Source organism: Nesoenas mayeri, assembly GCF_963082525.1.
Source record: "Nesoenas mayeri genome assembly, chromosome: 1".
NCBI lineage: Eukaryota > Metazoa > Chordata > Aves > Columbiformes > Columbidae > Nesoenas > Nesoenas mayeri.
Window position 1 is genome coordinate 124,078,332 of NC_137541.1, and position 13,529 is coordinate 124,091,860.

Here is a 13,529-nt window from a genome sequence, read left to right on the forward strand (position 1 = left end):
TTCGGATGCTCAGCATCTTCCTGGTTCATACATGGAATTTTTTTGTCTTTGTCCAGTATTTTCTTTAATGAATTTTAAGAGTCCTGTGTAGTTGAAGATATTATGGTAGATACCGTACCTATGAAAAATGGAATACTAAGAAGACAGTTATTTTAGGAAAAATGTAAATGTCAAAGAAATACACTTCTTGTATCTATTAGACTTTTTCTTAAATTTAATTTTGACATGTCTACTTACCGTCAGTGTATGGTATCTGCTTAGAATATCCCAGAAGACAGTTCTTAACCTGATGTGTGGTGGGGTTTTTTGTTGTTGTTGGGTTTTTTGGTTCCTTTTTCTTGTGTTTAATGCTATTTGATGTGGGTTCCAAGACTCATCCAAACAGAATAAAACTATACTGTGATTTATTTTCTGAACTGTTGTAAAGCTGGTAAGAATTAAATTCACCACACATCCTTGTACTTCTTTACTCATAGTAGACAATTTGATATTTTTGGAATATCTCCAAGTCAGAAATATTTTGGCTGTAAAATGAGGGAAGAAAAAGCTGAAACACCGTGTTTTTCTTTTCCTTCCTTCAAGACATATAAGGTAAAGCAGATTGAGCACCAAGAAGTTGAGCACATTATTACAATTTTTTTAATGATTCAATGTTGTGTGTCTCTCAAACCTGGAGGGGAGCTTTGACCTGGAAAATACACAGGCTGATGTTCAGATTTCTGAAATAATCCTGGCTTTGCTTCTGTTTAAAGACAAAATGTAGTAGTTGTCTTCTGAGTGTTCCTGGGGAGTGTGGAATCCTTTCTGGAGTCATCAAGTAAAATGAGAAAGTTCTTTTTTATGTAAGAGGAATAAAAACTGGAGAGTTTTATCTCGCTAAAACCTTGTGAATTACAATACCATTCATTTAAAAGGCCTGCAAAGACATAGTAGCTGTTCATTAAAAGCTTATTGGCAGTGGTGCAAGATACACTTTTCCCAACATCTCTCCCAGATCCTGTCACACAATGCTTTTTAGGTTTGCAGTTTTATATCACTTAGTGGGGAAAACATAGATGAGTGTGTTTTATTACCTTGAAGCATGAAGCAAGATAAGCACGTTGGTTACTCATTCCTGAAAGAAAAAGCTTGTGTCAATTTTTCACTTAACTGTAGAAAAAAAGTCATTGGGTAGGTTACTAAAGATGTTAAAAGTTTGATTGGTCATTGTAGTTGAATTGTTCCCACATTCTGGAGGGAAATCTTGCCAGTGGTGGGTGTATCACCATAAACACGATCATCAGAAGTTGCAGGTCACTTCAATATTAAGTTAAATAGAGAGCTTCTTAGTGGAGGCATTCTAACAACAATTCTGATGTAATTGCCATGGTTAAATGTTAATGCAACTCCAGGTGGGCAAGAAAAAGAGATTTCTGTCAAAAACTTCTAATTAGTAAAATATTAATTTTAGCATTGGCTGTTTTTTTCATTTGAATGACTGACTTTTAAAATAACTATTTTGACATTCTGGCCTGTGAAACGTGTATTTCCAAGTGCTCTTACAATCTGCATTAAATCTTTGTAGTTTGTAGTACTACGCTTTGGGTAGGACAACTTGACAAAAGGACAACTCAACAGGACGTTGGAAGTCTTTTGGAGGAGTTTGGCCCAATTGAATCAATAAATGTAAGTATAAATGATGCTGTGTAAGCTACTTTGATATGTCCTGGTTACAAAAAGACTTTTCAAACTGTTTTAAGACAGCTTTATTGTTGATACATTCAGAAGAGTCAAGAGCTCTGATTTCCTACATGATTGTGTTTTCTAGCTTGTAAACTCAATTCATTTGGCTGCTTTGTAGAAAAACAAGAAGGTAGTTGCTTTAGTTTCTTGCAGTTTAAAAATGCTCTTGGGGTAATACAGAAGATTATCCCATTTTCATAAAAGTCGTGGTTTGGAAAGAATTGAACAAGAAAGGGCTGTTGAGATGGGTACAGAATTTCACGCTATACTACTGACTTCCTTCTCTGCTCCATTTTATGTGGACTCTCAGCACATGTTCTTGTTGCTTTTGCTTGTTTCTCTTCTGTCATTTTGGTCATAATCATGGATAACTATTATTACGCTGTTGTATTTAAGGATATTTTTCTATACAAATGACAGCTCTTCCAGTAGCTATAAAATTTAATTTAAACAAGCAAACAAAAATAAGTGACTGTAATTTTCTTCCTATTCCCAAATTTTGTAAAACAAGATAAAGTTTTTTCTCAAATGCATTACGAAGAATCAAAATTATTACAAAACTGCAAATAAAACAGAACGTGGAGGTGCAGCTGGCTGCTTATTGTATATGGAATGAAGTGGGATATTAGAGTCTCTTGTTTCTTCTAACAAAGTAACTAATTGCCAGACCACAACATTTACATGAATACTACTGTTTAACGGTTTTAAAAGATTAAATATACAACAGTTGTCCGTATTGTCACACAGAACAAAGTTTAAAACTTTCCACATAAGAAGTTGCTTTTAATTCGCTAGAAATTTGTATTTCCAGAAGATACTGGCTAAATATGCCTCTTAACTAACGTTCCGTTTAATACTACCATAGTCCTTTTTGAAACACTTGCTGATGTTCCAGTGTACGGTAATTGAAGACTTGTGTGTTGTTCATTACTTTGTTAATGTGCCAACAAAACCTTTTTATTTTTTCTTTTTTTTAAATACAAACAGATGATACCGCCTAGAGGATGTGCCTATATTGTAATGGTTCACAGACAAGATGCTTACCGTGCCCTGCAAAAACTGAGCCGAGGAAACTTCAAAGTCAATCAGAAATCTATAAAGGTATTTCTTGGAAAATGTCAAGCTGTTCTAAAGTTACTGTAATCACCGTAATCCCTTTTCATCTATTCTAGGCTTTGGGGTATTTTAGACTTTTATGTATTCTGGATATGGTATTCTGTTAATTTATGCGAATGGACCACTATTTACTTGATGTAAAGTATTCTTCCTGTTTTGTAATGTGACTAGTGGGACTTGTATCTGTTTCCTTGAAAGATTGCCGATAATTGTCTATTTAACCACCTAAAATGGTGTCCTTTTAGTCACTACAGTGGACTGTAACTATGTTTTTCTTGTTGCTGGCTATTTGTCTTTTATTAGAATATTATATATTCTAATCTTACAAAAAGTACTAATAAGTAAAGTAGAACACATTCATTAGTGAAGTTCTTCCTTTTGAAGGACTGTGACAGTCTTCTGGAGGGAAACAGAATTAATTTTAGTGATGGGAGAACATTTGAAGAAAACGCCTTTATATATTTTCATTTATTTATTATTTAGATTTATACATAATTTATTTATATTTTTACATTTATACATTTTTATTTTGTGCAAGAGTCAAACCAAGAAATAAGAACTAAGTCTGCTTTAAAAACCCCTCTTACTTCATAGTTTTGTAACTAACCTATTTTTCCCACTATTACAGTATTCTTTTTGCCTTTTAGCCTCAAGTGGTAATGTTGTTTTTGAGAAGTAAATATTGAATCCATTAAAGTGGAAACATTTTACTGACTACATGTATTTTTGTTTCCCCCAAGATTGCATGGGCTTTGAATAAAGGAATAAAGCCAGATTATAAGCAGTATTGGGATGTAGAATTAGGTGTTACTTACATACCATGGGACAAAGTAAAACCTGAAGATCTTGAAAGTTTCTGTGAGGGAGGAATGTTGGACAACGAAACTCTTTGTCCAGGTAAAGTATTGCTACATCTTTAGATGCTTTTAAAAAAATTCTCCTTTGTGCTGGTGTGCTGAAGTTGGTGTGGCTGACTTTCATGACTCTGAGGTGCACATAAAATCCTTGAAATGGCTGAGAAGTGTATCATGTACAACCTGTAGACTGGAGGGAGTTTGGAAGCCATTAAAGATAGTCCCTCATCAGGAATTGTGCAGCTGTGTTATGAGAGGCTGGGCTAAAAATGCACGTGGTTACCAGGTGACCTGTCAGCTGCACTGGTGGTTGCCCTTGATGACAACACATGATGCAGTGTGTTGTGTCCCAGAGCCAGCCTGGTCCTCCACCGCTTGTTTGTGTGAGGCACTACTAGCAAAGGAGCCTGACTGAGGAGTACTTGTGTAGCAGCAGAGCAGATAGCAACTTTGTAATTTCTAGAAAGAGTGCCTATAGTTTTCTCACTTATGACATTTTCAGTTCCCTTAGCAAGTCTTGCATTTATAAGGACCTAATAGGATCCTTGTTATTTTGTATGCAAACAGCGAAAATATCAGGTTACTATGGTTATATTAAGAAAATGATACCTATTATAATCAGCAGCTTCAAATCAGTAGAAAGTTGCTAATGTGCTGGCCATTATGATTTTAAAAGTAATATTAAAGGAATGCAGTACTTAACAATTGAAATAGCCTTAGGTTCTTTGAACCAGTACTCTAAGCTGTTGGTTTTAATCATTGTGTGATGTACTGTCTATTAGTAGTTATTGAGACATTATTTCAGGATTTTGTCTTTCCAATTTGCCTTAAGTAGGTGGTGGCTATTTTAAATAGTAGTATCTCTTCCTGATAAAAACACAAAAATAAATAGAGCGTGCATTTGAAACAAAAAGTCTAACAAATGATAAACATAACCTAAGTGTGTTCCAGTCTTCTCAGTGCTTTTCTCCTTCCCACGATGCTTCTTAACTGATCCCTTTTTTCTCCTTAGCTCTCTTTTCCCAGAAATTTCTGACAAACAATAGGAGCCATATTTCTTCTGTAAATAGAGTTTGAAGCTATGTTTGATGTTTCCCTTAATTTGCTTCTATTCTTCATTGTTATATTCTCCTTTTCCTTGTTCAAGACTTGAAACTGTTGGTTTTTCACAAATGACTTCTCAAAGTAGTGAAAAATCTGATGCATTCTTGCTTGAGAGCAATAGAATTAATCTGTTGAAAGCTTGTCCCAAAACAACCTCACTGTTTTTGTTACAGATAATGTATTTCAGAGTCCTAGGCATGGATAAATGCCATCAGTGCAAAAAAAAACCTGTTGAATGACTAATGAAAGGAATAAATTTACTGCTATATATTAGTGATTTGCTGTACTGTGTTTAAAGTAATTTTAAAATTTTATTGTCAGAAATACATTTAAATGCGTCTTAGCTCTGTACTTCTCATCTGAATATTTTCAGTTACATCATTTTTGTAAACATCAGAAAGCATGATCATTTTACATGGCACTCCTTGACTACTTGTCCACTTCTGCTGAGCTGATACATATATGTTTGGGTTTTTTTTGTTTAGAGTGGAAGGGGATTCCCAAGAAGTCTGAAAACGAAGTAGCTCAAAATGGAGGTGCAGAAGCTACACATAATGAACCAGTGTCACCTATACCTAAAGCTTTACCTGTTCCAATTCCTGTTCCCATGCCTGCACCAATAACAGTACCTCCTCCACAGGTGAGAGTTGCTTCTCATTTGCTCTGGATATTTAAACAAAAACTTACTTTAAATAATAATTGAGTTTGGCAATAGGTAAGTTAAAGAGGAGGAGGAAATATGATGAACGGTAACTAGTTGATTTTGTGTATGTGTGTCTGTCATGTTGTTCTGGGTTAAAAATGCTCTTGTTAGCAGACTGGCTATACTGTTGATTTATGAAGATAACTTTGCTGTGCCATAGATCAAGTATGCACCTGAAGTCCATTATTTGAGCTTCTTCATGGAAAAGAGCAATACAGTCTCATAGTCTTTTTCCTGCTAAGCCACAGTGGCAATGGAAGACTCTGAAAAAAAACAAACAAACCACCCATTATGGTTTGGAGCATGTTTTGTGCCCAGGAAGAGCAGAGTGTCTGGTTTGATTTCCCTGAAAAGGGATGTAGTTTGCATGTACCAGAACAGCCCAGGGAACTGACTCAGCATGTGGTTAGTGGGAATGATGGCAGATTTACTCCAAAACTTCGTTGCTGCTCTAATGCTAATGTAGGCAGAGTGTATGTGTGTCTGCCAGATCTTTATTTGAAGTATTTGTAGAACTGTACTGCTAATACCTGTTCTCCTAGGCCCAGATGAATTACTGCAGTAGATTCTTTTTATTAATGGGCTGAATTGCATCCTCTTAGTTTTATGATTGCCTTTTCTTTCATTTTCTGCTTTCCTTATTAATTTTCCTCACTGTTGGCTTTAATAAGCTATAGACCTTCTAAAATATGCATATTGCTTTCATGTTTGTCCATATTGTGTATACTCTCTTTGAACAGCCTTTGGGAATTTAATATAACACTTTTCATACTCTTCTTTTGTTGTTATAATGGTTCTTTAGTCAAAGCTGATGTTGCGTGTTCACTCATTAAAAGAACACTCTGAAATTTTACCATTAGTTTAAGTAGCATGTTATAATAATTATTCCCTCCAGTGTTTTATAATGTGTTTTCTTTTAGCTTTACATATTGACAGATGTGGTACTACTTTTACAGTAATAGTTTCTTCCTTGTCACTGTTAAAATAGTAGTATATCTTCTTCCAAATAGGAGGAAGTGCAAATAAAACTATTTTGCGTCTTGAGAAAATGTGATTTATTAACTACAATATGGCAGACACTCAGAAAAGATCAAGAACTCAGATTGTTTGAAGACATATGTCGTTTAGCCATTATGTGATTTGAGAATATAGCATGTTTAATTTTGTGTTGTTTTGACACAGAATTCCTGAAATGCTGTAAGGTGTTATTAGTAAATGAACATGTAAGTCAAATTTCTAATTTCAGAGAGTTTTAGTAACCGTTAACTGTATTAAATAGTAGTGATTTTGTTTATTTTCCTTAAATCTTTGCCGAAAAAGAAAGTGTAAAGAAAAAACCAACCAGTTTCAGAATATGTTGAGTGTGCTGATTGCTTGTCTCTGCCTCATCAGCTTCAGTTTTTTACTATAGCAAAGAAGCTTTTATCTTCACAAATTCAGGCCAGGATCAGAGAACTGTATTAGGTCATTATCTTTGGTTTTGCTATGAACTTTTTTTATGCTTACACTTGACCAATACAGTTGTCTTCCCTGGCCATAAAATTACAATAGTTTAATATAGTTTGTAAATAGTTCTTAAAATTTACAAATTAAGTTCAGGTGTGTTGATGTTAGTGATGGTAGTAGTAAAAGTAACATGTTTTGTAATATGCAAATGTGACTGAATACCTAAAGGAAAAAACTCATTATATTCCACTTTCTTTGTAGAGTACCACTGCTTTTTAATTAGCTGATGCTTTTTTGTCCTGTGATACAAGCAGAATTGCTTTCATTTGTATTTGTCTTTAGTGTTTGGGACTGTAAGAGGTGGGGAGTAGCTGGGTAGCTGCTCATGCTGTCCAGCCTGCAATGGGCATCAGTACGGTGGTACCAGGATGCTCTGGCTGGCTGACTGCTCCTGTGTTAGCCATGGAAGGCCCCTGTCCAGCCTTTTCCCTCTGACTGGAGAAACAGCTTGAATGTGTGTAGCATGGCAGAGCAGGCTTTATAAATACAGCTTTGATTGTGTGATTCCCATAACATACTCTCTCTTTTCTCATTTCTTGACCTTCTGTTTTGTTGGGCTTTCTCTTCCGTGTTGGTGCTAGTTTTGCTGCATCGCTACCTAGATTTGCTGTTTATGATCAGATTACCTAAGTAATATTGTTCTTGTCTGGTATTCCTGGATGGTGGTTCCTTATGCACTGTTTGCCTCACAAGGGAGATCCTTTTCCCCATAAGATCCCCCGTGCTCCTTTCTGGTTATCCATGAAGTTTGGCTGTTGTTCACAAAGCACCCTGTAAACCACCCACAAAATCCAGCCATCGCTCATGCCACTGTCTGTAACTTGTCAGCTTCTCACATTGTTACCTGTCATGTCTAGCAGTTTCTCATGCTGTGTCCAGTAGCTTCTCATGGCCATAACGCACTTTGTCTTGAAGCTTAACTTAGGTCAGGGCCTCGTCAGCAGCTTTGTGATCTGCCCACAATCCTAACAATCCCATGGTTAAAGGTAGGATGGGAAGAAGCTGCGTCACTGCTTTCTCTGGTAAAATCTGAATGGGCCTTCTGTGCTGCCCCCTCTGCATGGGCTGGACATGTAGGGATGGAGCCCTGCTCTACCAGACATGACCTGTGTGCAGTGTAACTAACTGCAAACTGACCTCCCATTACTGCCAGTATCACCTGGACCCTTTGAATGCAACCTTTATGTAGAAAGGCACTTCAGATCTATAATGTCCTTTTAAGAGTAATAGCCTGCGTAGCTAAGTCTGGTTCTTTGGCCTCAGTAGTGCACACAGCATCTTCTCGGGCACAGGGACCGGAGTTGTTGGCAAGATAGATGGAATATTTGTGTTGTATTGTGTTGTGCTACTGGAGTAAGCCCTTTTCTCGCCTATAGATTGAGATCTCTGAGGTCTTGCTGAATCTGGTCCCACTCCTGCAGGTCTGAGTAATGCACCTCAGTGGTCTGCTCTGAGGGTAGGTCTGTTAATTTTTAAGTCATATTGCAGTGTCCAAGACCAACTTAAGTCTGTTTCCTGGTTATTGAGAGTCAGTTTCGGTTAATAGCACTTGTGTAGTGATACTGCTTGTGTTGCTCATTCGTTGAGGAAGTTTGGGGCAATTGGTGATCCATTCTCCTGGCAAATTTTGGTGTTACCCTACCAAAACTGCCATTCTTTTACCATGAACCATGGCTCCGGCTTTGCCAAGGCTATACATTGAAGTCCAGGAGCGTTGCTGTGACCACTGTTTCTCTGTATTTCCCACTGCAACCCAAAGTCCCTTTTCTTCATTTAATGGAATTTCAGCCAGAAGCCATAGTCCAAGTTGAGTGTGTACCTCCTAAATTTGCTGATGTATTTCTCAATCCTACATGCTCCTTCTCCCTCTAACTAGATATGGGAGTTGTGCATTGGTCCAATATCTGTCCCATACCCTTCCTATTGAAAATGACAGTCTTCCTGCTGGTGCACTTAAATATATATTTACTTGTCTTGGAGCACTGTAGGTACACTGTGCTCCTTTAGTTCACAGGGCAAATGATTCTCCTTCAAGTGTCAATCTGATAGTTGTGCACTAAGAAATATTTGTACCTGGACACAGGCCAGACCCCAAGAAATGTTCATTGAAATGCACCTGGTAGTCTGCATTACAGCTATTGAAAAGTTAGTTATTCCATTTTCCAATGTTGCTAGTAAAATATGAGGTTTCCCTAATATTGGTCTCCCCATTAATAAAAAGGTCTTCCCAGTAGCATTTTTTGTTATTTTGTTTCATCCAAGTCATTAACCATTATTTTGAAACTGTTCACCAGTCCTCTGTGTTTGGTATCTCTCAATGTTTATTAGCCATTGGTTCCATCTCTTTAACATACAGAGAAACTTAACACTTTAAATTGTATTTTAAATTAGATGTTTTGACATTTATGCACAGATTTTTACGGCTTTCCTTTTTTCTTTCTGCTTAAAGGGAAGGCTTTAATGTGTTACTTACAACTATGCATTAGGTTAACTTTTTAGAAAAAAATTAAGTACAGCAGTTAAGCTTGGATAATTAGGTATGAATATCCTCTAATACATACCTAAACCATCTTCCTTTGATGTTCCTTCTACTTCCATCAAAAGATTTTACTATTCATTATACCTTCTCAAGCCATTGTGTACACATGCTTCATCTGCGGTTTTCACAGCTTTTAACTTCTTAAGGACTGACAGCATTCAGCAAGTTTTCCCTCTTTTATAAACCTTTTAGCCTTCTCGATATCCCTCCTCAATTCCTTCTGCTACATACACACTGTACATTAACACTTGCTTCACAGAAGATGACTGCAGTCAGCAGGTCTGTCACTTTGTCTAGCTAATTTTGTCATTGTGATTTGAAGGAATGCCCTGCAAACCAAACAAAAATACCTAACAAATTAGATTGCTGTGGTTTTGGAGTACTTTTTCTAAAGCTTAAACTGTGATTAATGGCAGCACATCTAGTGTTACTCCAGGTTAATGTTTATCTAGGTAGTCTTGGCCTTATATGGTGCTCTTAGATATATATGCTTTACCTGTGCACTGTTGGCCTTGCAAGGTCCTAGTCCCCAGGAGGTCCCCAGTGCCTCCTTTCTGCTTCTCACTGAAGTTTGGCTGTTGTTCACATAACACCCCCTTAACCACCTGCAGAATCCAGCCATCCCTCACAGTGCCATCTATAACATCTGTCAGCTTCACACATTGTTACCTGTCCTGTCTGGCAATTTCTCATGTCACATCCAGTGGTTTCTCACATCCTGCTCAGTTAGCTGAACTTCAGGCCAGGACCTGATCAGCAGGTTGTTATAAAGCAATAAATAAGCAATTTAAAACTTAACAATAAACAGGGGTGGTCTATGCTAATACGTAATGAATTAAAGCCTATTGTAATCAATTCTTCTTAAAATTCTAATAGTACAAGTTTTAATGTGACTCAGCTCACTAACCTGGCCATTGGTAAAGAACTTGGAACAGAAGTTTGAAGTCGTATCAGGTGCTTGGCAGCTTTAGTATCTTCTCCAGGTTTAAGGAGAGTATTTTTCTTAGTTTGGTTTAGTGCCACTTCTTTCAGTGTTGAGAATAAAAGAGTAAAGGCTTTTCCTTCTTTACTCTAGAAATAAAAGAGGAGTTATGAAGGGTCATAGCGTAGTAGTTCTGAAGCTTTGATGGTCATGGAGGTGTCAGTTGCGGTCACTTGAGTACACAGCTCTTCCTTGCTTTAATAAATCAATTTTAAATGCAGAACATATCTTGATTAGACTTTTTTCCTTTTGATTCCCACACATTTAATGTAGTTTTTATAGTAAGCTCATAAATATGAGTCTAGGGAACTTGATATAATAATAAAAAATAAATTAATAAGGAAACAATAGTCACTCTAATATAATGTACAAATTCAGGCAGCAAAAATGAAAAAATAAAAGGTTTTTAAATTGCTCCGAAGTTGTGTACATTATAGTGTATCATGCTGAATGGTAAAATTAATTCCAGCTGCTGTGTAAAAGGTATTTTTAGATATACCAGCTACCAGCATGTATTAATATTGATTTACCACAGAGATTTTTTTTTCCTTTAAGAACAAAGACAAGATCAATGTCGATGTTTTAAGCTGTAGGACTTTTTTGGCTGCTAATTAGATCAGTTATGTAAATCACCTTGTTGCAGAGTAATTTAAGCTAGCTTAAATCTTCTTGTTTTGGTGGACAAAGAAGACAGCAGTCCACAGCTGAACAAGAAATAGCTCAACATTCAGTCTTGAGATAACACATTTTTCCCCTTCCTTTTTTCTTAGGTTCCACCACATCCATCAGGTCCTCCTGTGGTTGGTGCGCTCCAGCCACCTGCTTTCACAGCACCTTTAGGAATCCCACCTCCTGGGTTTGCTCCTGGAGTGCCACCACCGCCGCCACCTCCATTTTTACGACCTGGTTTCAACCCGATGCATTTACCCCCAGGTATATGTATATAATTTTAGGAATACTAAGTCCTTTTTTTTTAAACTATATAGCAAATAAAAGCATCTGCCGTATAAACTGCACAAGTATGTTTTGGTAAAGTGATGCTCAGTGTTGATGTCTACCTTTTCATAGGATTTCTTCCTCCTGGACCACCACCACCTATAACTCCTCCAGTATCAGTTCCTCACACTCCAGCAGTAAACATCCCAAATTGTAAGTGTTTAAATCTTGGGCAGGCGGCAATGGAAGGAAGGTATCGTGCAAGCAGAAAAGCTGACTTTTTTGTAATATGTCAATGCATTGTTTCTTAGCTACAGCAACTGGTGTAAGTGAAGACACTACAAAAGATTCATCCGTAGGAAATCCCATCCCAACAGTGGTTTCTGGATCCAGGGGGAATGCTGAAACTACCAATAATTCCAAAATATATGCGACTGTTCCACCTCCCGTAGCACCTACTAATGTACCTGCTCCTGTCACCCAAGGTGTTCCACTTCTTGGTAAGTTCATTTTTGTATAAATTCTTCGGTTTATTGTTCCCTGAATGTAAAAATACGATTTTGACTTTACTGCTGACTCACAGTTCATGAGAAAGTAAAGCAGATTTTCCTAACTTTTTGAAATTTATGCCCTTGTGTTGGCTTTTAAATAATTTTTAGTGGCTTGATTTTGCACAGAAGGAGCAGTAATATTTATTATCGAACGTCTGTTTTCTGAAGAAACAAAAAAGCTGTAACATTTATGTTACAAATTCAGGACAGAATGAAATGCTGTCTACTTTTAACAAATTGACGTTTATACCATATAGAAAATGAACTTACAACATCTATATGACATGAACAATGTTTTAGACTCAACTATTACATGTACAAAATCAACTTAGAAACAGTAATTTTTTTAGCATTTTTTAAATCTGTGAAAATGTGGTCTGATTTTTATGTATGGAATAAAGTATTTTAATCATTTTTTTAAAGCTTTTATTCAGCCCTGCAGTATTACAAGTTTTGAAACTTTTTAAACAATGTGTTAACCTTATTTAAATATTACAAAATGGTATTTTGACTATAGCAGAACCAAGCTAACTTTCAGTATCTCACATAATTTCACTATATGATACGAACTTGGTCAGGTTTTTAAAGAGAGTGGTGTATACTGTTTAATGTTACAGAGGTCTACTAGATATTTATTTTACAGTGGCTGTTTATGGGTCACCATCAAAAATATACTCAAGAGACTTGATTCCTACAAATTTTAATGAGATTATTACATTTATGGGATTTCAGACCTCTGAGAGCCTAACAAGTGAATGAAAAATATAATTGTGGTTTAGGATGTTTCTACCCAGAACTTTACAGTGTACACTGAAAAAAGCACAACTGTTTGTCTCCCTAAGAGCTCACTGCTCTGTTGGATTTGATGGCTAAATTTTCCAGCTGTGACTAGTGATTTTTGGATCCTTCATGTTGGGAATTCAAAATAAGACCCTTTTAAAAGGTATTTTTCAAAAACTTTAAAGTTGCTTCTCTCTGAGTTTCACTCTGCTTTGTAAAAGCTGTGAAAGCAGATATGCAAAACCAGCAGTTAATTGTTTTAGAGTAACTTGGACACTTGGCAAACAGAGAAAAGCTTAAAAAAAATTTGCACTGACACAATAGATTCTGACAATTTTGTAATGATAAGGATTATCAGACTATACATTTAAGACATTCACATCTTAATGATGAAGTTACACTTTTTGTAATTTCAACACAGTATTACTAGAGTTTTGAAGTTTCATGGTACTGTGTGTTTTATGGCATAACTTGAACTTTTTATTCCAAGCCTTTGGGATGTATTGAGTTACTCTCTGCAGGTTGCTGTATTGCTATACACACGAGACAAACATTTTACAAAATAAAGATCGGAGTGAAGTAAATGATACACCCACATTAGGACAGTAGCTTATCTGAAGATCAAAAACTTGTCTTTGTTTTTTTATTAACTTGTTTACTGACTCGTTGAGGCAGGTAAAGTTGTCCATGTGGTCAGAGTGACTCCTCCAATGTTCTGTCTCATCTACAAGAGGAT

The 13,529-nt window shown here is 36.4% G+C and overlaps 1 protein-coding gene across 1 annotated transcript in view; it reads left to right on the top strand.

Annotated features, from left to right (window-relative positions):
* SCAF4 (SR-related CTD associated factor 4) overlaps window positions 1–13,529 on the top strand; it is a gene marked incomplete at its 3' end in the record, with an annotated part of 46,221 nt that overhangs the window by 25,700 nt on the left and 6,992 nt on the right. The window contains exons 13-19 of the mRNA XM_080363127.1: window positions 1,565–1,665; window positions 2,710–2,823; window positions 3,579–3,735; window positions 5,282–5,436; window positions 11,297–11,459; window positions 11,595–11,675; window positions 11,774–11,962. Of these exons, the coding sequence (XP_080219253.1) occupies window positions 1,565–1,665; window positions 2,710–2,823; window positions 3,579–3,735; window positions 5,282–5,436; window positions 11,297–11,459; window positions 11,595–11,675; window positions 11,774–11,962 (960 nt within the window). The remainder of the gene's footprint in view (window positions 1–1,564; window positions 1,666–2,709; window positions 2,824–3,578; window positions 3,736–5,281; window positions 5,437–11,296; window positions 11,460–11,594; window positions 11,676–11,773; window positions 11,963–13,529) is intronic.